Source organism: Schistocerca piceifrons, chromosome 1, assembly GCF_021461385.2.
Source record: "Schistocerca piceifrons isolate TAMUIC-IGC-003096 chromosome 1, iqSchPice1.1, whole genome shotgun sequence".
In the NCBI taxonomy this organism is placed as follows: domain Eukaryota; kingdom Metazoa; phylum Arthropoda; class Insecta; order Orthoptera; family Acrididae; genus Schistocerca; species Schistocerca piceifrons.
The window spans coordinates 102114525-102141984 of NC_060138.1; the positions used below are offsets into that span (position 1 = coordinate 102114525).

Genomic DNA, 27460 nt, shown 5'->3' on the forward strand with positions numbered 1-27460 from the left:
CAGAAACTTGTGTGGTTGCTCAGTGGCTGTGGATGCAGCAGCAGAAAATAAGACAATTAAAATAAACACTGCAACAACAAGAACAGGGAGGATTGCTATAAGTTACCAACGATCTGACTGCCAATGAGCCCAGTCCAACGAGCTACACACGTTCGTCAGCCGGCAGCTCCTCGAGATCTGGGTTCATCAGTATAAACAAGTGGCCACAAGAGAACTGCTGTGGGACCTTGATGTATTGTTGCAGTCAGACACAATCCCTTGGTACAAGTTCACAATTTGCTGTTGCCTGTCAGCCACCTACTAGAGGAACACATGCCTTAGCCTATCATACATCAACTCTATCTTAGGCATTTGTGCAATGACATACCCATATGTGATGTCAGTAGTCACCTGTCATCCAAAATAAGATGGTATCTCAAGGGAAGCCTATACCCAGAATACAGCAGTTCAGTCACTCTGAAGAGGATCTCAGCACAGACCGTTGAAATGTCGGTTGTGTAGTTGTTTGTGTTTTGTCTACTGATAGAATTGTCCATTACTTAATTTTTAGTGGAGTTTTTTATTCATGCCCAGGCAAACAAGGATTCCTAGTTGTAGCAAGAGAGATTGGTCCGTAACATTTAGATTTAAGAAAGCACTTGCCGACAAGTGTTAAAGAGGTTCAGAAGTGTGTGCCAAATACCTTTGGGATGGTTATTGGTTCTAATTAAGAAGCATCGATTATTATAATCTTCTCAAAGTTTTGTGCAGTGAGTCTATTGTCACGCATTCAGAAGCTGTTAGTCTTGACCAATATATTTATTAATTTTATGCTGTCTCGCGCATTTCAGTCTTAAGCCATTCTCAAAGGCTCTGCAAGAGAAAATACAAGGAAGGATGTCAGGAAAAAAACATTGGTACAGTTGCGCAAAACGTACTTTGTACCAACAGAAGTAATAAGCATTAAGTGGAAAACATAGATAAAATACATGAAATGCACATCATAAAAAGCTAAGAGAAGTAGAACATCCCAACATATATATAACATGTTCTTAGGTAAAGCAAACCTGAGTTTGTCAAGCATGGGTACAAAGTTTCTGGTCTGTATCATTTGATGACCCCTGAATGACAGTTGACTCACTGTGCACGTTGAAGCATTAAGTGAAGAAGCCAGAAATTTCATATCCATGTTAACAAATTCCGATTTGTTCTACCTAAGAATGTGTTACAGATATTTTGGTGAGTTCTATTTCCCCATGTTTTTTATGATGTGCATTTAATGTATTTTATCAATGTTTTACCTTATTGTGTGTTTCTGTTGTGGATACTTCTAGAGTGGCATAAGGCTGAAATGCATAAGCCAGTATAAAATTAATAAATGCAGTGGTGAAGACTGGTATCAGTTGGAGGTCTTGTCTCATTCCCATTTTTCAGTTGTTTTTATTAATGCCAGTTATCCACAGTCTTGAAGTGTATGTTGCTGACAGAAGCCAATCGTTTTTCTTCTGCATCAGAACGAGACTGCAGAGATGTATTTTGCCTTCATTAATTTAGTATAAAATACTTTACATTGAAGTGTAGCAGTGTGCGCATGCTTCTCTGCTCGTTTCTTGAGTACGGTAGACATCATCCTGATGATATATTGTCTCAAATTTCAGGTTGATGGGGAAGATGAAAAGAAACTAGAAGAGAAAACAGCAGAAGAAAAGGCAGAAGAAGAAGCTGCTAGAAAGAAACGTGAAGAGGAGGAAGAAAAAGCTAAAGAATTACAAAGGGCACAGGACAAATCACGTCCTGTCTCAAGTACACCTGTTCCAGGAACCCCTTGGTTAGTATGTGCATGTATAGAGTACAGTTTTTATGTTTTGGAAGCACATCATTCTCATTGTAGGCCTTCCCTTTATAACATCCCTTTGTGAGGGGGTTCAGCTGTGTGTTTCAACATGTACATCTAGATAGCCATCAGAATTCAGAATGATAGACTTGACACTACTAAAACACTCCTAGTGGTACTCAAAATATAATTTTTGTGAAATTAGCTATACTTTGTCTTGCAGCAGTAGTCAGCTTATTGCTGTGATTTATAAACTATGCATAAAGTCTAATGAATATTTTAAAAGGTTACGGTACAATTTATGTGCCGCCTCAGTTACGTAGAAAACCACACACGCTTAAACTATCACTCACATTGTACGTGTAACATCACAAACAAATATGTACGTAAATACTGCACCTGACAATGAGACTAAATTCTCGAAACATGTTTTGCTAAATGTAAAATTGGTGCTTTGTTTAAACCAAAAACATTTGAGCAATGCAAAGTGAGTGAAGATGCAAACAAGTCACCATACAATGAAACACACTAAATATGGTTCGATAAAGGTGTCATGATGATCACAACAATCGTAAAAATGCACATGTGCAGTAGAGTCCTTTACTGCCAAAAGTAGAGCTTGGCAGTGGCAGGACATACAGCACTAATAGTTCCAACTTTTACCAATTTAGATCCGCTGAATAGAGCACCCTGATGTCAAGAAACTTAACCACATAGCGTTTGTAACCACATAGCGTTTGTAACCACTACTTGACAGCCACTGTCATTTTACACCAGTTTCGTCTCCATGACATTTTTTCGTAAACCATAAATTGCAGGGAAATTATAGATATGTTGATGCAAAATTGGGTGCAAATTAACACTGTGGACATAGGAAATTTGATGGGAGCAGTAAAAAAAAAAAATTGTAAACAGTGGGAAAACATTAATTCCAGGAATGTAGAAGTGGGGTAATACTCTATATCATAAATATACATTACATAATACCTTTTCTCGTAATTTATCGCCTATTGCTTTGTCTAAAAGTCTGATGAACATTGGAACAGAAACAGTTAGACCGAAGGGTAACACTTCAAACAGGAATGTGGTATATTTTCTTGAATCGGGAAGTAATGATATTTGCCAATAACCAGTTCTCATGTCCATCACACTGATTTATTTTGTCTCTGTAAACTTTGTCAATAACTCCTCAATGATAGGGGGTCTGTCCCTTTGTGGTTCGATTATTCTATTAACTGTTCCTACTTCAAATACTTCCACACTGATCCGTCAAGTTTTTAGACTACCAGTGGATTGTTATGACAGTTATAGAAGTTTATATAATGTTCCATATAATCATTCTCTTTATTTCCTACCTGACTGACTCATCTGTTGCTACTGTTGTTGCGTAAGGATTAACGAAAAATGTTTGTGAAGTTGTACCTTTACTGTACACGCAAAATGTTTGAGTCCTGATCTCGGGCAGAAAATATCTTTTTGTTTACACTGCACGGTTGTCATATCTGCCTTCCCTTTTATTCCAGGTCCTGAGGATTTTCTAATATTATCTACAATGTCCTCTTTACTCATTTGCTTATTATGATCGTATATGGTCATTATCAGAATTATCTAAAGTTGTTTCTGCTGTACGTGTTGTTTTTAGATTTCTGCGATGTAACTGTTTCAGAATGGAGTGTCATTAATTCCAAATCTTTCCCATAAGTTAATCTTTTATAAATTATTTCCTGAAATCTAGTAAAACTCCTTGCTCAGACAACCAGCCTGTTCGTAGAATTATAGTGATGTTTAATCCTAAAATAAGTGACACGGGGTAGTCAGATGTATATTTATCGACACTAAATTTCTCAATGATTGTGGTTGTATTAGTTTGCCATTGGTTCATGTGGCTTTGTTATCTTGGCTCCATATACTGGAAATGCTCGAAAATACTGCAGTATGTTATTCTGTTCTAGAAAGTTTGGATCTGTTACGCACATATCACTACCTGAATCTAAAATGTGATTTGTTTACTGTTACATTTTGTTTATTTTACACGTGTAGTTCCGTACGACCAAATTGAGGAGCAAATCTCCAATGTCAATTTCAAACAGTGCCAATGTTGTACGCAACATCCTTTACTACCAAGCTAGTGTCATAAGCAAACAGAAATATGTTAGAATCACTTGTAATAGTACAGGCCATATCATTTATATAAATAAGGAACAAGAGTGGCCCCAGTACTGATCCCTGGGGCACACCCCCCTCTCCCCCCATTTAACCATGACCCATTCATACCCCACATCATAGCCATTCTCAGCACTGTGGAGAATGAACTTTTGCTAAGCTATTTCCCATAATCCATAAGGGTTTAACTTCTAAAGCAATATTTTGTGATCCACACAGATGCCTAGTGTTGAAAACCTTTTATTTAATCCAGGCAGTATCTCAGAGAGAAAAGAGAATATAGTGTTTTCAGTTGTTAAACGCTTCTAAAACTGAACTTTACATTCGATAGCAAATTATATGAAATGAAATGATCACTTATCCTTGTGTACACAGCCTTTTCAGTAACTTCAGCAAACACTGATGGCATAGAAATAGGTCTAAAATTGTGCACATTATCCCTTTCTCCCTTTTTATGAAGTGGCTTTACTACTTAGTACTTCTGTTGATCAGGAAACTGATTGTTTTTAAAGGAAAAATTACAAATATGGCCACATATAGGGCTACCATGTGCAGCACTGTACTTTAATATTCTGCTAGGTACTCCATATCTGCGAGTCCTTAGTCTTCATTGATTTAATTATTGACTCGATCTCCCCCTTGTCGGTGTTACACAGGAGTATTTTAGGCATGTCATTTTCCAAGTGAGTTATATGATTCCCTGTAGATACTTAGTTTTTATTTAATTCAACAGCAATGCTCAGAAAGTGGTTATTAAATACTGTACGTATATCTGAGTTACCCGTAACGAAAATGTTTTTTACTACGAACTGACTTTATATCATCGACCTTGTTCTGCTGAGAAGACAAGTCCTTCATGATTGGCCATATGGTTTAATGTTATCCTGTGAATTAGCTATACTATTTGCGTACCACATACTCTTTGCCTTCCTAACAACATTTTTACTACCTTACAATACTGTTTGTAATAGGCTACTTTGGATCAGTTGTGACTATTTCTAACATTTTGATATAATTCCCACTTTGTTCTGGTTGATATCCTTATTGCATTAGTCACCCACCCAGGCTGCCTTTTACTTTTAGTACTCTGTTTAGAACATTCTAAAGGAAAGCAACTTTCAAAGAGCATGAGAAATGCATTAAGCAAAGCATTATATTTGTCATCTGTGTTGTTGACACTATAAACATCCTGCCACTCTTGTTCCTTAACAAGGTTTAAAAATCTCTCTATTGCCATTGGATTAGCTTTTCTGCATAGTTTGTAATTATGTATAATGTTTGAAACTTCCTGGCAGATTAAAACTGTGTGCTGGACCGAGACTCGGGACCTTTGCCTTTCACGGGCAAGTGCTCTACCGACTGAGCTACCCAAGCATGACTCGCGCCCCGTCCTCACAGCTTTAATTCCGCCAGTACCTCGTCTCCTAACTTCCAAACTTCACACAAGTTCTCCACAATATCCTTTCTTCCAGGAGAGCTAGTTCTGCAAGGTTCGCAGGAGAGCTTCTGTGAAGTTTGGAAGTTAGGAGACGAGGTACTGGCGAAATTAAAGCTGTGAGGACGGGGCGGGAGTTGTGCTTGGGTAGCTCAGTTTGTAGAGCACTTGGCCGCGAAAGGCAAAGGTTCCGAGTTTGAGTCTCGGTCCGGCACACAGTTTTAATCTGCCAGGAAGTTTCATATTAGCACACACTCCGCTGTAGAGTGAAAATTTCATTCTATGCATAATGTTTGTTTCGGTTCAAAAACCTTTCAGCGTTAAAATTTGTGCATCATGGTCTGAAAGGCCATTCACCCTTTTACTAACAGAAAGCCCATCTAGTGATGAAGAATGAATAAAAATATTGTCTATGGCTGTACTACTGTTCGCACTTGATACATCTACAGACGCAAATGGAATAATGTTTCTTTTACATTCATTACCACTCCCCCACTCCACAGAGGACTCCTCAAAAAACAGCCAGCTAATCTGTATTCTGGTAAAGGAAGACTCTGGAGTGTCAAATTGTTTACGTGGTGCTCAGATATACCAATAATTTCAGAGTCAACATCTATAAGCAGTTCACAATACCTCTTATATTTTGATAAAATATGCTAATTCCGTAACTACTTGGATACCAACCTCCTTTGAAGGTGATTCCTTTGTTAGAGAGACTTCTTTTAAGCAGGGATACCTAACAGCTAACTTCTATCTAAGAAGCAGCTCTAACACCAACTACTATAGTAATTTTCCCATGAGTGAGCCCACCATCACTCATAACATTGTCACCTATAAGCTTTGCCAGCCTCCCCCTCCCATACCCATTGAGGTGCAGGCCATGTCTAGTGAAACCCGATCTATTGATAGACTCATTTGGCATCACTGCAATATGAGAGTCATGCCCTCTGCCATCAGAGACTTCTCCAGCCCCTGTTAACACACCTAACAGCAGCATTAAGATGAGGCCGATCATGACGCAGAAAAAGTTGCACAGTGTGTACATTTGTGCCACCGTGAGTTGCAGTCTTTACCAGGTCACCACTTACATCACACTCCCCATCCATATAAAAAATATTTCCGGATCTACCCACAGTCACTAGCTGATCCTCTTTTGTAAAATTCCTACATAACTCCCCTATGTTAAGTCACTTGAACCAACACTGCACTAGACTTAACAATTCTGGTGACCTGCTACTCACTTCCCAACACTTCCTGCAATTGTTGGCCAACACCTCTGCCCTGTGAACTATCTAGTTGCAGAATCTTCTTCTTTCTGTTAGAATTTGCCACTGATGAGGACTGCTGCATTTTTCCTACACCTACAGCTACAAGGGGCTCCTCTCCACTAAACTCTGACAATTGGTCGGATCTGTTGGTTATATGCAAAGTACAACAGATATCTCTTCCTCCTAGCCGCATTCTTACCAACTGCCAGTTCCCATTCCCCAGTGCACGACACCCTCCTCATCCTATCTAGTTCCTCCTCTGTGTTTTATAACTGCACCTGAAGGACAAGACTCCTGTTCCTCCATCAACTTATTTCTGCTACAAATTTTACATTTCCAGGAGAGGATCTTGCTAGAATGCCCACTGGCTTTCCCACTGTTAAATAATTTCGCCCAGCCAACTTCAAATGACTGTTTTTGTTAGTAAAGCACACTGCTGTTCATTAGATACAGCCATCTTAAATTTGAGGGTTTAGGTTGCACAGTTGTTAACACTGCAACATAGTTATCACTGCAAAATCATGGTATTTGCTCGTATGTCCATATCTTCTGCTCATAATTTTGCTTGCTTTTGTCATCATTACCTGTGCTGTTTCTTCACTAAAGTGGGCGCCTCTTGGATGGATGCCGCTGTATGATCTCCTCTTTGAGTTTTCTTCTCATAGTCCTTTCGTCTCAATGTATTATCAGACTTGAAACTTTGTTTCTGTATTTAGAGTTTTCTCGTACACTGTTTTGCAATTTCCAAAAACATGGTCACCATTTGTGAGGTTTTTTTGCCATCTTGAAGTATGCTTTTACCTTCTTCCAACTATTCCTCCCATAAAACTACTTTACTATGAAGAATAAGAAGAAGAAGAAGAAGAAGAAGATGCTATGTGCCGTGGATACAATCTGGTTTATTGGCCAGATGACAGCTCACTCAATTTACAGCTCGGGTTACAACTTAGTCATTTCACAAGAACATCTTGCCCGATTGACTTCTGACATCAGACTCATCTCTTTCCTTTGTCCTGTATTCTTAATGTTTTGACACACCCCATGGAACTTCACCAAAGAGGAGCTTCATGGCGCAACACACAGCACTATATACTCGAGCGACTGCTTGTGATTATTAAAACTCATCAAAAGAGTGTCTGCCATCACTGCATGATGCCCGAGGAACACCTCAAACGTAAAACTCCAATCCCAACAAACCCAGATTCGTCTCAATACCTTAACTAATAATAATGCTGCTTAAACATAGCTGAATGCCAGTTATGAATTATAAACTCATTTATACTAACTGTTAAGGGTGCAGGTGTTTTACAAACCCCCGAAATATTAAGCAACATATCTGTATCTCTTAAAGAGTGAGAGTTCGTTTAGGCAAGTAAAAGCATATGTTATTACCCACACATTTTATAATCAAACAATGGAAAATACAGGATGAAATGTAACAATACTGCGAAAAGGAAAGCTGCTACACGCCATACAGCAGAGATGCTGAGTCGTAGATAGGTGCAACAAAAAGATTGTCATTTGTGTGTGTGTGTGTGTGTGTGTGTGTGTGTGTGTGTGTGTGTGTGTGTGTGTGTGTGTGTGGGGTCTATTTTTGACAAAGGCCTTGTTGGCTGAAAGCTTATATTGGGACAGTCTTTTTGTTGTGCCTGTATGCGACTCAGCATCTCCGCCATATGGTGAGTAGCAACTTTGCTTTTCTTAATGTTGACTTATTTTCATAATCAATGTTAATACTTGGACTAGGCTGTAAAAGTTTCAGTTAGTACTTATGTTCATATTAAGCAGGCCTGAATTTTATGGGTATGTAGACAACTTTAGTTCAATTCTTTTATCTTGGCGGCTCGCGCATGCCCGCCCGGACGCAGGAGATTGCTGCGTTGCCAGTTGCACACGACGCACGCGCCAAGAGAAGCAGCACCATAGTACGCAAGCTTGCGTTTAGGGGAGAGCGCGCAGTTTCAAGAAGTAAAGCCACCACGGCTGAATTAACTCTTTTGCTGCTACAGAGACGTGCTCCCCGCATTCCGCGCTGTGCGCGATTTTGTCACTGCACTGCTGGCCCGTGCTGACACATGGTGTTCCAAATGCTTTGACACACTTATCATTCGATTCCACAAAAACTATTTGGCCCAAAAATTAGATTTTTACACATTTTCTTGATTGGTACCTTCCCCCCATAAATGACTTAATTTCGTTTCGATGTTCAACGCAGTTATTATGCAGCATTAAATATAGTAAACCATTGCACGAAACTTTGAAGAGTGTGCAGAGGTAAAAGTCCGTAGAGTATACTTTCCGTATGGTCGATTTTAGTTGCCACATTGTTGAGAATGAAATGTGGACAAGATACCTAAATTTCATATAAAATTTGATTGAAGTGCTTTAAAATCAAGCCAAACGCGCCCGGTGTAAATAAAACTTTTATTACAGTCGCGAAAGACGGAATATTTCTCAATGTTACATACGACACCTATGTGGTACTTAAATTAAATGAGATATTGTTATACAGTAAATTTTATATGAAATTTAGTTATCTTGTCCACATTTCATTCTCAACATTGTGGCAACTAAAATCGACCATACGGAAAGTATACGCTATGGACCTTAACCTCTGCAAACACTTCAATGGTTTACTACATTTAATGCTGCACAATAACTGGGTTGAGCATCGAAACAAAATTAAGTCATTTGTGGGGGGAAGGTATCAGTCAAGAAGGTGTGTAGAAATATAATTTTTGGGCCAAATAGTTTTTGTGAAATCGAATGATAAGTGTGTCAAAGCAGTGGGAACACCATGTGTCTGCACAGGCGAACAGTGCAGTGATGACAAAATGCGGGGAGCACGTGTCTGCAGCGGCGAAAGGGTTAATGAATAGACAAAGCACTAAAAATTTCAAAAAATTGCATTCAAACGAATAAAATTCATGAGGTAAGACACTTCGATATTGTTTTTAAATAAAGAAAATATTAAGGCCCACACAAGGTTTGAACTCTTCACCATCCGCTTACTAATCCAACGCATTAACCGTTACGCTACCGCAGCTCGTCCTACAAGGCAGCTCCATGAGGAGTGTAACACGTCACGCAAAATACTGACAAACACTGTTGGTATGACTATGAATTACTCACACTTCGTCGAAGTACAATAGGAAATAAACAATTACCGCTGTTCTTTACTGCGAAAAAGCGGTTCGTGAGATTGATACAAACACCTTTTGATACAAACACCTTTCCTTGCTATCGCCTGAATTAGGAGTCTTATTGCTTGTTTGGTTTAATTAATTAATAGAATATGAAGCAATTGGTATAAAGAATGCTTTTTCCAAACTTTCTATAAAAGAAAGTCTGCTATCAAGACATTGCTTTTGTTCTATTACTTTATTTATGACTGAACATTTCTAAAACTGAAGACACTCGTCTGTGCTCTGCTCTGCGGTTGAGATCTGGCATCGTCGTTCTCTGTTCATTGGCTGTCTGTGTTTTGTGATGTCAGATACGCAGAAAGAACCTAAACTCGGCCGCCAACATAAATGATGCGCACTTTAATTGTGTTCTGTGTAAAGTTACTTGTTTACTTAGTTTGAAGTATTAGTTAAGAACACCTGCTGATAGTAGCATAAGAGATAGAGTAATGGCTCTTTCCAAAGTAGCTAGTTTTCTGCTAATTGATTTAAAAAGTATTTAGAAGTCATTTTCATAATTATATGGAAATATGCCACAGTAGTCAATTGATGTATAATTTAATTCATTCTACATCCTTGAAGGCCTCTTTCCAAAATTGGGTTCATATTTTTTTTTTGTATTAATGATTATGCTGCAATTCCCACCCACCTCTCCCCTCTTTAAACAATTAAAGCACGATAACAGGTTTTGATTGCTTCCTACCACCATCTTCAGATTGTCCAAGTAAAAAAATGTGGTGAACATGGGGTAAAAACTTAGTCATTTGTTTGTAATCCTGTAGTTATGTGCATTCGTATTTGGGGCCAAACAACACTAACATTATTTAGTTGTAAACATCATCGTGAGCAAGCCAGGTTGTAAACCATAATCTCGCAAGATTACAGTAATATGGAAGGCGAATAGCCTGAAGCATTGGTAAAAATTGCATCATTAGCCCCATTATTTGCAATACTAGGCAGATATTGTAGTGAGAACTGTGTGTGCAACAGTTACAATAATTGCCAGCTGTTCATAGCATGGCCTGTGCAGGAGTGACATGGCTTGGCATATAAAATAGTCTTCGTCATAAAATTTTCATAAGTTGAAGAATAAAAGTGAAACGCCTAAAACTTAATCAGCTTGAAATTAAAACTAAATAATTGTTATTTTATCCATAGTGGATCTTGTTGAACTTCATGTTGAGTGCATTGAGGTGTGCAGTTGATTTGTTTTATTTTGAAATTACTAAAGCTTTACTCATCTTTTGTGTGTACAGGTGTGTGGTATGGACAGGTGATGGTAGAGTTTTTTTTTACAATCCATCCTCTCGTACATCAGTCTGGGAGCGACCAGATGAACTATCTGGTCGTGCAGATGTTGATAAAATGGTGGCCACACCTCCCGAGGCAGCAGGTGGCCCATCAGCCTCAGCATCATCAGGCTCTACTTCTAACTCAGCTGCTGGCACCAAAAGGTCTGGTTCACCAGCTAGTGATGATGCGGAGTCAACGCCATCAAAAAAGAAGAAAGATGACACTCCTACAAAAGGTAGATTTTAAGATATGTCATATGCTAACACTTTAAGAAGTTTTATTATTTACCAGTTTTGTCGTGTTAAAAATTAAATGTATTGTAATAATTTTTGTAAATACTGAGAAAGTTAGTGACTCAGCATATTGCACTACCAAATCTGTAACAAATGCAAAAAATTTTTACTAATCAAAGTAAAAATTGCTAAGATTGTGTAATACTTCTCAAATCCTTTTGAATTTGTGCTACTGAAGTCTTTCAGTTTTATTTGTAAACTTAAGTTTGTATTTTTGTAACACACACTGCCTCACTCCTTTGTCTTTGATAACAAATTCTATGTTATGACGTATGCATTGGTTGAATGAGATGTTTCAACTTACCATCTTTTCAGCACTTCCCTGCATATAATAGACAGAGACTTCAAATTCCAATTTTAAAGATTGGAAGTCATCACCATTAACAGTGTATTGTATTAAAGCATTTTCATGTTGGTTTCACATCATAACGAAAATGGTTAGTTGTGAACACTGACCAAAAACCTAATTCTTGATTCTAAAACAATCTCTCTGGCCTCATAAGTGGGCCAGTAGTAATTCCAGAAATTGCCTAGGCATTGGCAGTAAAAATCTCCTTGTCAGATTGAAACATCTGCGATCTGCAGCTTAATTTTTCAGTGTATGCTGAAGAAAGTAGCTTTGTGTATATATCTCTTTCTTTCTTTCTTTCTCCCCCCCCCCCCCTTTCTCTCACTGAAAAAAGAGTTGTTGAGAATTGTTGAGTTTGGTACACCAACAGAAATTTGATCTCAGCAGTCCAAATAATTGAATTATTTTACTATACATCAAATGTGAAGACCTTTGTTTAGTTCAGGTGTTGATTACTTTATGGACTTAAGAGCATGATCATTGTGATTTTAGTGTGTCCAATATGTATTAACTACCACCACCTTGCATTGACAGCAAATAGTACAGAAAATTCAATATGAATTGTGTTTCTGTTTTAGTTGGTAGGTCACATACAGGAAGAAAATGAAGTCCTGCAGCAGCAGTTGGTGGTAGTAAGCCAGCAGTTGTTTAAGAATACAAGAATGTTATCAAACAATTGTTTCGGGTTTAAATAAGATAATGCTCAGTTACAGATCTCAATTTAAGTTAGTGTTTAATACCGTTTTAATAGATGTGTTTTATACTGTTAATTTTTTTAGTTGTGCAAATATTTTGTCATCTACTACTACTACTACTACTACTACTACTACTACTTCTACTTCCACTACCACCATCACCACCAGCACTACATCCACCACTACCATTGTTAAGTGAACATAATGTAACAAAAATAGACATTGAAAATAAATTTGCACAATTTGTTGTATGAATCATTGAACTGTTTCTAACATATCCTTTTAACATCTTGTACTACATCTCAAGATATGACTAAGAGTGTGTACCAAACACAAAACAGGCAGAGAAACCTGAATTTGTGTTGGCCATTACAACAAATACTTAAAAATTCAATAACAAAATTTACAATAGAAGTAATGTTAAAATAAATGAAAACCAAGGGTTCCCACAATGAGCAGTTGGAAACGTTATAGCATGTGTAATAAATAGAAACCTCACAAGCAAATGCAAGAATTTACCTATTCTGGAATCAAAATTGCAAGAATAACTATATACCAATGGGCTGATAGAGGATACTGCAAGCATAAATTGCTTGCAGTAGATCAGAAAAAACATATTGTTAGAAATAATAGACACATGTCATGGATTAATATTTCAAAAGATGTTATTTGAAATAAAAGTTTAAAATTTTACTTCTGTATGTAGGTTGGAGTAGATAGTCTATGGAGAAACGTAATAGAAACCTGCTCATGTACTGTTTCCAATTCTTTGTGATACATGACAATTTTGTTCATATTGTGTACACAATATTATGAACTCTTCATCTGATTTACAGACACAATGAATTTTCTCAGTGAAAAAAATCATTTATGTTAGTGCCTTCATTTTAACAGTGAATGTGAAAATGATATTATAAAGGTCAAGCTGTCTTAAACACAAAAATTAGTTTGAATACCACAGTGCTTTACTGTGTGTGGCTCTATTAGAGCTGGTGCTTGTTGCCCCCCTCCAACTGCCTAGCCACCTATAGGTTGACTTAACAGTTAAATGCAGACTCCAAACCATGATGCAACTCTGTATGTGTCATATCCACATTAACGAACATTGCTAAAGGTGAAAGAAGTGATAAGTGACAGACATTGTTATATCAATCAGCAATGAACGGCTCCATCACCATGATCAGTTGTAACGTGTGTTTTCATTGAAAAGCATCAGTTGTTAAATTTATTCTTTAGTGCACAGTTTGTTTTTATGACAGCCTATTTTGACCCTTTCTTTAGGAATCAGATTAAGTTGTGAATAGGATTTTGGATGGTATTTGATTACAAATTACGTAAGGGAGTATGTTTATTGTGAAGGTGTTTTAGTGTGATTACGCATATAACAGTTGTATATAGGAATCTTACGAGTGCTTTTTCCACATAATGGTCACTGACATCTCTGACTACAGAAGGGATTGTGAATATAGTTTACTATGACATTAGTGAGAGAAAGTGTGCAAAGAAAATAATTTTTTGACATAGTGACAAAAATCGGCAACCACACTCAGCGCAGATGATGCCGAATTTGGGTGTGATGAGAGTGAGGTTGTACAGCGCCTCCTTCCTCAAGCAGAATTGTGTTGACATTCTCCTGCTCCTCCTCCCCCCAGCCCCTCCCCCACCCCTTCTGAGCATTAATTTACAAAAACAAAAAACAAAAAATGAACATTTCATTACACAAGATGGGATGTCATTTATATTTAATACCAGAAATGGAGGTCTTGTAGTACTATGTAGCACACAGATAGTTATTTAGCCAATGTCGGAAGATGAGTCCTTACCCAAACTGACTGAATTTCCAGCATAATTATTTGCTTCCCACTATTATGTAAATAAATCGAGAGTAAACCAGTTTTTATTGATATGTTCTGTGCCATAAAATTTAAGTTTTCCCAAAAGAATGTTACGATTAAGACACTAAATTAAATCTGTACATACCACAGGAAAATGTAGGAAAAGGCATTTTGAAACTTAAATATTTTGTTATTTTACTGTTTGCACTCTCTCTCTCTCTCTCTCTCTCTCTCTCTCTCTCTCTCTCTCTCTCTCTCTGTGTGTGTGTGTGTGTGTGTGTGTGTGTGTGTGTGTGTGTGTGTGTGTGTGTGTGTGTGAGAGAGAGAGAGAGAGAGAGAGAGAGAGAGAGCGCAAGCACTCGTGCTCGGGCAGGCACATGCTCCTTTTAAAAGCACTAAGAATTTAGGCTCCTGAAGATAAAAACAGGACAGCCTCTCTGTCTCATGGATGTTATTTTATATATTTATGAATTATGGCAAAATGGCACATCTAGAAGGTGGAAGTAAGCAATGGAACTTCTTAAACAAGGAAGACATTATGTCAGCAGACAACAAGCAAAATAGTTTTCTAGCTGCCACTCTTCACTGTGTACATATGAAAATCACGTCATGGAGCAGAGGATGAAAAGGATTCCAAACACCATGATTTTATAACTGGTTGAATATTATACCACTGTCTGATCCAAGCAGTGGGAGGAGAGGAGGGGAGGAGGAGAATGACTGACAGTTGACGTAGCACTAAGTGTATTGACATTGGCAGAATCTCTCAGAAAGTGCTTGAGATACTGAAGCTAACCTCCCACCCACTCTCTCTCCCCCCCCCCCCCCCCCCTTGAATCTTGATCTTCCAAGAATAACCACATATTTTTGTTTTAATTTCAGAGAAAGTGAATGATCCAAAGGACATTTCTCACACATTAACATTAGCTGGACAATGGTTGCGAGCAGAGTTTCTTATTAACATCTGATATATCCATGTCATATGTTAGTAGAATATGAGAAAGGTATTATTTTAAACAAAATCCTTATAACAACCACCACCATCTTCTTTACTGTAGGCACAGTAGCCATCCATTATAAGCCCATACAAGTGACTTAGTTTGAGATGTTACATCTGGGAACTCAGTTTCAATGTCAGCTGCTGCACTGTAGTTTTGTCAGATAATCATCCTGTTTATCTGCTAGAGGAAGTAGCAGCCAGTACCAGTAACATATGAACAAGTATATTCACCTTACCAGCGGACAGTCAATGTCTTATTTACTCTGTGGACCACAAATCTTCAGTGGACATTTGCATCGTTTACTTTTTCTTTCATTTTTATTCATACAGTCAATGCAAATATTGTTGTTGTTGCTTCCAGTGGTTAATGAGATGTTGTGCAGTTCATCGTGGATGTGTAAATCGTTCAGAATTTCATTCTCATTGAAGAACTACATCGATAATATTATTGCCTCAGAAAAGAAAGGTAAAGTATGTAGAAGCGGAGGAGGAAATGAAAAGAAATCTTGTGGGTTGAGGTGGTATGAGGGGGTACTTTGTGAATTTCACTCTGTATTGTAATCACCAAAGTACTTGGCAGTATGTATCCACTTGTAAGTACGATGTTGAACCCACTGTGCATTGGTTGCATCCACTGATTCAGTTGGGAATTGTGTCAAGCCATTTCATCCTCTACTGAGGCAAGCTGGCCCACAACTATTGTAACAGGTCATTGATATAGTGGATACTGCTGCTGGGACAGAGTTGACATTCGAGCTGGTCCTGCACATTTTTTTCAGGGAAAGATCTGGAAATTTTGTTGGTGGTATGGGTACCTCTCATGCAGGCAGTTCTTAGACACACAAGCCGTGTGTGGACCAGCATTGTCATGTTGAAAAATGGCACCACAATTGTCTCATGAGAGGCAACACAGGAAAATTCCGGCTGTTTGTGATTTACCGTAGTGCCACAAGAATTCCCTCAGTCACTACCAGCTTTGACCAGAATTCATACCTGAAGGCTCCCCACACCGTGTCAGGCATAAAACTACCGTGCATATTTGAGACATTGGAAGAATGGGCCTTTTGCCCAGGTCACGGTCATACTCACCAGGATAGTCCAGGGCTGTGATTAATCACTGCACACAGTACAATGCCATTCATTAGAAGTTCATGCTCCCTGGTCATGGCATCATTTCAAATGCAGCCGTTTTGTGTTGTGATGTTAATGGCAGCCTAAACATGGGACAATAACTATCTAGTCTGGCTGCGGCTAGTCTCAGACTGATGATGTAGATGACACACAATGTTGCAGGGAGTCCATTACTTGTTCTTAGATGGCATGCCCAGATATGAAGGGCTTAGGATGTGCTTGCTGCACAATATGGCGAGTGTCCCAATGCTGGTCAGACATGGTCTACCGGAACATTGATGAATATGCTTGTCCTAATTTTCCCATGCAGTCTGACGTTGTGCCTCTGTTATGATTGAACGCCTCGCAAATCTGGATACAGCATCAATCAACCAGCTGACCAAACAGAGGTCGCCAATGAGACCCCTTTCAAACACTCTGAGGGGCTGATAAAGTTGTACCAAAAGAGTGCATGGCTTCTCAGTGTCCTTCAGTGATCACTTAACATCTGACACAGTCCAGGTCCCTTACATACCATCAGGTGTGGTAACAACACTAAACACGGGTGGCTCTAATGCATTTTGATGGCCTTTCTGCCAGTCACAGAGAACTGCAACTGTAACCATTACGTATCTGCCAGTGGTGTGTGCGTGCACGTGTGCGCATGCGCACACACCCCTATGTCATCCAACCATGTCCTCTGGATGCTTCACTTTTTTTTATCAGGTAGTATGTATAAGAAAGTTTGAGAGAGTGTAATGCAGATGTCGGGCTGTGTGTTGCCAATGTCACTGTTCTTTCTTTCTTCTTTTCTCTTTTTTTTCTCCCCTCCATTAATGTGGCCCCAGAATCTGCCACACACCTACAGGTGTGCCCTTCTATCACAGATTAAATTAGTTGCAGAAGTCGATTAAATTAGTTGCAGAAGTCATTACGTTTTGCAATGTAAGTGTTGTTATTTTTCACAGTAACTGTTACTTAACATTTGCAGGACAAGCAGTTACGTATTTGTACAAGATAGCAATTTAAAATTCCCTCAAATTATTAAAAAAAATCACAATGAACATGAAACTGCATGATTTTCAATGTTTCCATATTAGCAGTAATCTTTTGACTTCGTGTAAATTGATTGTGTCATTAATTGCAGATGGAGATAAAGAAGGAAAAGGTGATAAGAAACTAATAGATATTGGTAAGGAAGCTGCAATTGAAGCAGAAGTGAGAGCTTCACGTGAGCGAGCAGTTGTCCCCCTGGAGATACGTATCAAATCGTTCAAAGAAATGCTTGCAGAAAAAGAGGTAAGCTGACAGATGGCCAAAATTTAAGCTGTTTTCACACAATATACGGATACAAAATTGGACATAACCATGTGTTGTGTGTGGGTGTCAAGTACTCACAGTACTTGGTTCCCAGCATGATCTGCAATCATAGCATGCAGCAGTGGAAGTTGTTGGGTACAGCTGATGTGCCTGCCACACATAGTGACTAGAGTGAGATAGCTACATTAACTTTATTGGTGATTGTCAGTGATGGGCAGAAAGAATCCTGAACAGCATTGTAGACACATCATTTGATTCCATAGTCCTTACTATGTTGAAAAGAGTATGTTAGAATGTCACATTTCTATCTAGAAAAAACTTTGTGAGCAGTTAAAATTTATTACCTGAACACCCCCCCCCCCCCCCCCCCCCCCACTTCCCCCAACGTATTTTCTTCTTGCCATCCCCCCCCCCTCCTGCTCCCATTTCCCCCACCCCCTTCCCCACCACCACTCCTTGTATTTTCAGTTACACATTGCTGTTTTCTTTAAATTTTGGTTATATAGTTACCTGTATTAAAAAAAAAAAAAAAAAAAAACTGTTATAGGACTTTTTTTTGTTCTCAGTGCAGTAATTTGTTATTTTGATCCTTTTGTTTTATTGTTAAGTAATAACTCCTGTGTAGCCACATTTTAATGCAGATTCAATCGAGTCATTCTGATGACATCTAGGGAGATCTGTTTCATTGCATATGACTGGTGGCTCAAAAGCCTTTATTGAAAGCAGCTACTGTGAAGTGCTTGTTTGGATACATGAAATAAGTTGGTGAAGCGGCTGATACAGATGACCTGTGTTGTTTTATTAAACAATGTGAATAAATTTTCTTCTGACTCCTGACGCCTCATCTGGATTGTTTAAAGGGACAAGAGAGTTGGGGAAGACCACAAGAAACATTAATACTTTTGAAATGCTCTTATGTTATTGCCAGAACCAATTGTTTGAAGTTTATATTTATTGTGTGGGTAGTGGTTGCAGCAACATATCTGCTGCAGTGATACACAGGCCTGACTCCACATGGCTTTGTTTTCCTTCCACTTCTGTTCACATTGTTTTCTCTGTGGTGCAATCCCATGACTGGGCTATTGGCCTTGACCGCCTTTCTTTACCACAGTACTAGAAGCGAGTGGATATCGGGCCTCTCATCTGGCCACCTATCTCCAAAAAAGATCCCTTGTGCTCATTGATAGCATTCTGATCGGACAGGAGGGTTATCCTGCAGGCACTGGAACAAGAAAAAATCCCTGTCTCTCTCCAGGATTGAACCTGTGACCTCTAGGGCCGGAGTCTACTGCTGTACCTGCTATAATACTACCATTGTCACATACACATGGTTTGCTGAAATCTTATAGTCTGAAGAAGAATATCATCACAGCAGATGACATATTGGAAAAAACATTAACTACATAATAAATGTAAACACTGTCATCTTCTGAGGATTGGCCTGAAACTAGTAGGGGCAGTAAAAGCTTTCCAGAAGCTGTAGTTTTCCTGTGGATCCTGTATGTTAATATTAGATGGAGTAAGCAAAGAGCTCTCATAGCTAAAATGGATCATAAAAGAATTGGTACAGCTGTTCTGAAAGTTTGAATTTATTTACAACAAAACCTGTTCCTCCTAAGGAGCAGCACTTAAACTGTGAGAGGTGGCATCTAACAAAGCTGTCATTGATGAGTTTAGTGTGATGAAAGTTTGGAGATAGAATTAATTTTCAAGTGGCATGCAATGTGGCAGCAGAAAAAGCAAAATTAAGTGAAAGTAAGAATTGAACTTTCGAAAATTAAGTATGAATCTAGACCACAAAGATATCCTTTGTGAACGTAAACAATATCATAGACTTACTAAAATTTAATTCAGTCTTTTTATTACTTTATTCATCCAGGGGTTGTCTCATAATTATATTGGATTTGCCATAAAAATACATCAAAATAGGTCACTCAAAATAATTGTATACACATCAAGGATTCCCACCGATGACATGGACCAAGAACTCGCAGCTACACCCTTTGCATTAACCCCACTCTGTTCTCTTTGTGCCAACTCCAGCCTGTTTTGTCTGCAGAACTATGGTCTGTTCTCTTTGCACTAAGACTTCACAATCATGCACTATAAATCTCTGCACACGATTTTCTTGCGGAAGCATTACACTATTGTAATGCAACAAGGTGATGTAGTTATCCTCTTTTCATTATTGACCACTACTCTGGACACACCAGGCAATCTTTGATTGTGTAGAATGCATTACTTCCAAAATCTGTATTAGATACCTTTGTAAACAGATGCATTTTAGTAATATTATTCTTTCCTTTGCCAATTTATTGTACACTTTTATTCCTTGATTGAAAATGCTGCTTGGAATTTTTTTTTTTTGTTAAATGTAAGTCAAAATGGCTCGTGTTCCAAGATTGTGTATAGAACAGTTAGTGAAAAATAAAGTAGTGTTTTCACCCTGATATGTACAACAGATTGGTAGACACTTACTTGGTACAGTAAGGATACCCAGATTCTTCAAGTTTTGTTACAGTGAACTGACTACTGCTTCTAGTTATTATTCATTCAGCCCTTTTCTGCAGTTTAAAAATTGTATGCATGTTTTGTGGCTTTGATTCCCAGAGAAGAATCTCGTATCTAAGAATTGAGTGTACTTAAGAATAGTATTCACTGCAAGAGATTGGCTGTTACAAACAGATGATACACACCATTAGACCAGAACATGCAGATAACATTCTTTCTCCCAGCATCTTTCTGTGTTCATTCCATGTTAGTTGACAATCAATATTTATCTGAAAAACCATGGGCCTCTTAAATCACCACAACATCTATAAATTTATCAACTATGATCAAACATAATTGTATTCCCACATTAAGGTGAACTGCATACTGTTAGCTTTTGTTACATTCATTGTTAATTTGTTACATATTGGCCAATCATAGTATCATCAAGAGTGTCATTTGCTTTCTCTAGTAGGTGCTCTGGTTTTTTGTCAGTGATGAGAAATTTTTCTCTCTTTCTCAGAATGTCTGGTAAGTCATTGTAACAGCAGCATTGGACTCAATATAGTACCTACTGATGCCGTCGTCATCACATTTAAGGTTATTTCTATATTTAGATGATTGGTTTTGGTTTTGATCTTCTAAGAAAACATTTTCAGATTACATTCCTTGAGGGTAGGTATCATTGGCATGTAGCAGGTCCATCTGTGCAGGTGTGGAGATTGAGCAATGTCCTGAATCTTGCACAGATGGACCTGCTCCATGGCAACTTTTCGTACAGTCACCAGAAAATTAAAGATTTGATGATGATGTCTTAGGAGATCAAAATTGATCGTCTACAAATAAAAGTAAACAACTTATGTGATCACGACTGTGTGTATTGATATAAGTTATACTATTATATAGATCGTTGTCTTTTCTGGAACACTGTTCCAAAAATTTCCAATGCAGTGCCCTGAGGAACACACAGGTATGTATCTTTCGTGTCTGATAATTCTTTTGCTAAAAATTTGTCATCAGCAGATGTGTGAACTCTGCCTTCTGTACCTAATTTTCTGGGTAAGACTCAAACCACTTGTTTGCTATTCCTCTTACATGTAGCGTGTGATTGTATAGACAAAAACCTATTCACCAAATAGCGACAGCAAAAAACACATGTAAAGCTATTGTGGTTTGCAAGCTTTCAGAGCCAGTGACCCCTGCTTCTGGCAGAAGGGTTGAAGGGAGAAGACGAAGTGTGAAGATGGGACTGGTGAGGTTTAGGAAATGGGAAGAGTTTGGAAAAGTCACACAAATCTTTGGGTCAGCGGTCAGGGGAGACTTGTCGAACCGGATGAGAAGACAAGACAGATAGTTGGAATTGCAATGGTGCAGTGGACGAGAATTGTAAACCTGAGCATTTAAATGTGGAAGATAGGTTAATATGCAAGACAGTGATTACCACAAAACATCATGCATGAATTAAGAAGAGTGGAAAGCTAAGTGCATTGTAAGTGGTAGAGATGGGGGACAGGGAAAAATAGACAGATCAGAAACTAAAAGATGTAGAGGAATCGAAAATGGAATAATAACAGAGAAGAAAGAAATTAACGTAACTTATTGCCAGTTGGGTGAAGAGGACCAATGATGTAATACATTTCCACCTGCTGAGTTCTGAGAAACTGGTGTCTGGGAGAATAATTCAGATGGCACATGTGGCGAAACAGGTTCCTGGGTCATGATTGCGAGGTTACAGAGCATGTTCTGCGACAAGATATTGTCTATTGCCAGTATAAGCCTTCGGCCTAGGACCGTTCATCCTAACTGATATCTTGCTGGTAATCATACCAATGTATAACTCCAAACAGTGTTTAAGTAACAGCTGGTACACAACGTGTTGTTTCACAGGTGGCTCTTTCTTTGATAGTGTATGTTTTGCCAGTTAGAGCGCTCGTATAGGTGGTGGTAAGAGGAGGGTGCAATAGGCAAATCTCACAGTAGGAATGGCCACAGAAGTAGGAGCCATAGGGTAGGGAAATGGGAGCAGAAGGAGCATAGGGTCTGACAAGGATATTGCAGACATTGTGTGTGGGGGGGGGGGGGGGGGGGGCGATAGAAAGCTAGTCTACGTCTAGTGAGTGAAATGTCAGACAGAATGGACCTCATTTCATGGCGTGATTTTAGGAAGTCATAGCCTTGTCAAAGTAGCTAATTAACCCATTAATGCCAAATGTTTTTTTTAGTGTGAATTGCTTTTAAATCTTTTTAAGGAAATGTTTAAAAGGTCTAAAATTCCATATATCTGAAGTTTAAATTATTGATTGCCAATGACAGAAATAAAAATAATCAATGTCTTATAGAGAGGACGCAGAGCGCTTCTGGTGTCATGCGAGGTAAATTAGAAATGAAACACTAAATTTCAAAGTGGGAAAGATTTATTTAAATGCACAAACTACAAAATAAATTTAGTGCGCTTGCAAGTTCATGTGAAATAATTTATGAAAGTTTGTCATTCGTCTCTAAATGAAATTGTATCATATCACTTAGTGGAGAAGGGGTGTAATGGTGGTGATCTGCAAAAGTTGACGATTGAAATCCACAGTCCCAATTTATTGAAGTGTTGAATCATTATTGATCTAAATGTTTTAAAGCAAGTATTCATAGAAATTGGTAGCTAGTTAGATGGTGAAATTACAGTTGAACCATTTAGTTGGGAAGTCCAAGGAGGATGTAAAATTACATCATTTAATAAAGAAATGTTGTAAGCTTCCCTAAACAATTTTGGAATTGTCTTCTTCACTACTTTCCTCTTTTTCCAATAATGTGACCCCTCTCATCCAGCCGCACAGTATCCAGAATTTTCTTCCTAGAGGTAGGCAATGGCACTGGTCTGCCAGTGCTGCTTCTTGCATTCTGCCCCATTTTCAGATATGAAGTGGCAGTGTATCTTTGAATATCCTTGATGCTTTTGGCCCCCTGGGATACAGCGTTGTAGAGTAAATGTGTGTTTACCACAGCCGTGTCAACAGTGCTACTGAAAATTTACAAATACCATTTTTTCCCATGACTTGTGATCACGTTTTCTCCAAAAGCCAGTCTTGGTGGTCTACACTGACCATATATTTGTTGTACTGACTCACAAGATAAGGCTGTTTGACGAGTTTCTTTTCATTTTGTCATCAGAAACTGAAACCGTAGGCTCAGTTAGGTCAAAATTTGTTTCCAGTGAGATGCAGGTGTTGTCATTCATGTACCATGTGAGTTGTGCTTATGGTGCAGATGGAGTCTGACGTTTAAAACGTCCTCGATCTTTCTCTGCTAAGATTTTATCTGCTTTGAAAAGCCAATAGAATGATACTGTTTTGTCTTATTGTAGCTGTTGCATGGAACCCAATCTGGTAGTTCAAACAGATAATATGAACCATTGGAAGTTGTTATTCGTAGTGACAATCAAATTTCTGACCTTGAACCCTCCATCACTTTTGTTAGCATTCGCTTCATAATTGTCTAAATAATTGTCTAAATTGGTTTTAGTTACAAGGTATTTATTTCATGATACAGCACTTCTTACAAGGGACACCAATCCGATCATCGTCTTCAGACCAAAATCTTTCTGGATGGGCAATGTGTGGTATCCACATAAAATTCAGAAACCAATAAAAAACTTTCAGTTTATCTACTGAGGTTAGAATACTGTCGATTGTTTTTCCAGTGTTTTGCACACTTTTCAGTTTCTTCCATAATGCTAGTTAAGAACTCAGAAGTAAGCAACTCCTCAAAAATGTCCAGTGGTATATAATCTTTCAGAGCTTTCACAGTATTTTCAACAGTTAGTTTGTGCCAGACTACCTAAATTGCCATAGACTATATTGCTGTTAGTTCACTCCCTTTCTTTTTAGAATGATAATTTTGCAGTTGTGACTAAACTTCAGTTTCTTGGTCTAGATGGAGATGCTGTAGAATAACGTGGAATGTCATCCTCCAGCACGTTGGTTTCTACTGTCCCTGGAATATCCTGCACCTTAGGACACCCTGATTCATCATCATCATCATCATCGAAACTCTCCTCATCTGTCAGTTCACAGACAACACGTGGTAATAGTGATATCTGCCTCTCTCTCTTCAGAGAGTATTCTACAGCATGCTTGGCTTATTTGAATGTTTTCTGTCAGTACATATCAGAATACGAGAGTGAGTCAATGAAAATCTTAAAATTTGTAATAACAAATCAAAATTTCGCGCCGTTATCCTGTAAGCTTGGTAAGCATGCTACAAACAGCGTGCAGAATGGCCTGCAGGTGGCAGCATAGTGCAGATGCACACACATCATCGCAGTATCAGTATAAAGATGGCTGCCCCACTTGCAACTTGCACCAGGGAAAAAGAACAGTGTTCTGTTGTTCGGTTTTGCGTCTAGTGATGGTGTGAAACCTATTGAAATTCATCGACAAATGAAGGTTCAGTATGGTGATGCATGTTTGTCACGGCAGCAAGTCTAACAATGGAGTAGGAAGTTTGCAAATGGTGTGACTTCAGTGGAAGATGCTCCTCATCCAGGGTCAGGCACAATGAGTTGTGACTCCACAGAACATTGCAGCAGTTGAAGCCATAGTGAAGGAAAACCGCTGAGTGACACTAAATGACACTGGGAACATGTTTACAGATTAGTCATGGGTCATTGTGCTTGTGTGGTCCAGTTTCACAAAGTGTTTCCAAGATGGGTGCCACGGCAGCTGACTCCTGAAATGAGACAAGAAATGCATTTTAAAGTCACAGACACACCTACATTACGGGGCTACCACATGTACAGGAAAGATGATACTGCTGTAGGCAGGGCTAAAGGTGGAGTGGCTATTTTTCTTGATGACAGATACCACTCCTCTACTGTCCCTCTTGCCACGACCATCCAGCAATTGCTGTGAAAGTTTTCTCACCATTTACTATCACAGTGTGTTCTTTGTACCTGCCCCCCCATGGCACTTTGGATGGGGAGACACTGGCAGACCTCTTCCATGCACTTCCGTGCCCATTCCTTCTTGTGGAGGACTTCAAATGCCCACAATTTGCTGTGGGGCTCGGCTACTACATGCTCCAAGGGTAGGCTGATCGAGCGACTCGTCCATTCTGAGGATATCTACCTTCTGAACGCGGGTCAGATGACTCACTTTTCCACAGCTACAGGGTCTTTTTCAGCTACTGATTTTTGCTTTTGTTCCTCAGCTATTGCAGATTCAGTTCAGTGGAAGTGGCTCCAGATTTATATTTTAGTGACGACTTCCCAGTGTGGATTCGTCTGCCACCTAGGACAGTGACCAGCAGGAGGCCACGCAGGTGGATGATACAAAGGGCAAATTGGTTACAGTACAGTCAACAGGCTATATTTGAACTTGTCTGGCTGCTTGAATCCCGAGGCTACCTGAGCCGCTCCCAGTGTTGTTTCAGGCGCTACCATTCCACTCTTGACAACTTAATTCTGCTGGAGACGGCGATACAGGAGTCCTTCTTATGCCAAAATAATTTAGTTTGTGTGTTTTTTGACCTCGAGAAAGCACGTGACACTACTTGGCGGTACAACATCCTTTGCCAACTTCATGAATGGCAACTACGTGGACGCCTGCCACTTCTGATACAATCCTTTTCTCGAGGACATGCGTTCTCGTTATCGCATTGGCCATGCCATGTCTGATTGCTATGTTCAGGAGAATGGTGTGCCCCAGGTCAGTGCACTCAGTGTCACATTGTTTGCCATTGCTATCAATGGCATGTCCTCTGCAATCAGGAGCCCTGTCAAATGCTCTTTGTTTGTGAATGACTTTGCAATCTTCTACTCTTCCTCTGATCTTACGACGACGATGAGGCAGCTACAACTGACCATTAGGAGGCTGGAAACCTGGCCTGGGCCAAGACAACTGGGTTTTGGTTCTCACCTGAGAAGATTGTGTGTGTCAATTTTAATTGTGCTCATCGGAGTTTTAACCAATCAGAGCTTACAATGGGGAACCGTATTTTACTTTTTCAAGACACAGTGCGCTTTTTGGGTTCATTATTTGACTCAAAATTAACATGGCTCCAACACCTGAAAGACCTACGAACAAAGGGCTTCCGGTTGTTGAACATTTTGAAATGCCTTGGCGGAAAAACATGGGGAACAGACAGGTCCCTGCCTCCTACAGTTTTATAGGGCCTTTGTTCGATCACGCTTTGACTATGAAAGCATAGTCTATGGATCAGACCCTCCCTTCCTACCTCCGGGTGTTAGATGCTGTCCACCATGCAGGCATTCGGATATCGACTGGAGCCTTTCGGACCAGCCCAGTTCAGAGTGTGTGTGCAGAGGCTAGTGAACCATCACTTTGGATTTGGCGACATATCCTTTTGGCTCAACAGGTGCTGAAATCTCAGGGGTCGCCTCAGTCTTTGGCATTTAGTTCAGTGATACAACCCGCCTTTGAATGACTATTCAGGAATCGGCCCTACGCGACCCAGCCATTTGGTATATGTGCTATGGCCTGCCTCAAGGATCTTGATCTCTCGGGCATGAAAATACACACCCAGGGATGGAACGCACTACCGCCTTGGTGTCTTCGGAGGCCCAAAGTAATTTTAAGCTTGACACAGTACCCGAAAAATTGTACTCCAGATATGGTTTTTACAGCTTTGTTTTCGACTATTTTAAGTATGTACCGTCGTTTTATCGTTATTTATACAGATGGATCCCAGCAGGGGAATGCTCTCGGTTGTTCTGTGGTTTTCCCCTGATAAGGTTTCTAAAAATGCTTCTTCCAGAACAATTTACGAATTACGATGCGGAGTCATATGGCATTCTAATGGCACTGGAGAGGGTTCACAGACATCACCGTAAGAGTTTTCTTGTCTGTTCCGACTCTCTTAGTGCACTGCAAGCGCTTCACCAAATGTATCCAGTAGGCCCGCTGATTCAGCTCATCCATGACTGCTTACAGCAGCTCCAATACTGTGGCATGAAGGTGATCTTTTGCTGGGTACCTGGCCATGTTGGGATACAGGGTAACGGCATGGCTGGTAAAGCTGCCAAGGAAGCATGTTGGGATGGTGCTGTCCATCAATGTCCCATCCCATTGCATGCCATTATCTCATTTTCTGACAGATGCATCATGCGTCAGTGGGAGACTGAATGGTTGCAGGTGTCGGACAACAAACTGCGGTCACTCAAACCAACCACAAAAGCTTGGCGGACTTCGTGTCAGCCTCGC

The 27460-nt window shown here is 39.4% G+C and overlaps 1 protein-coding gene across 1 annotated transcript in view; it reads left to right on the forward strand.

Moving 5' to 3' along the window:
- The window catches only part of LOC124714903 (transcription elongation regulator 1), a 255985-nt gene that overhangs the window by 109219 nt on the left and 119306 nt on the right, over positions 1–27460 (forward strand). Inside the window, exons 9-11 of the mRNA XM_047243059.1 lie at positions 1638–1807; positions 11121–11392; positions 17587–17738. Of these exons, the coding sequence (XP_047099015.1) occupies positions 1638–1807; positions 11121–11392; positions 17587–17738 (594 nt within the window). The remainder of the gene's footprint in view (positions 1–1637; positions 1808–11120; positions 11393–17586; positions 17739–27460) is intronic.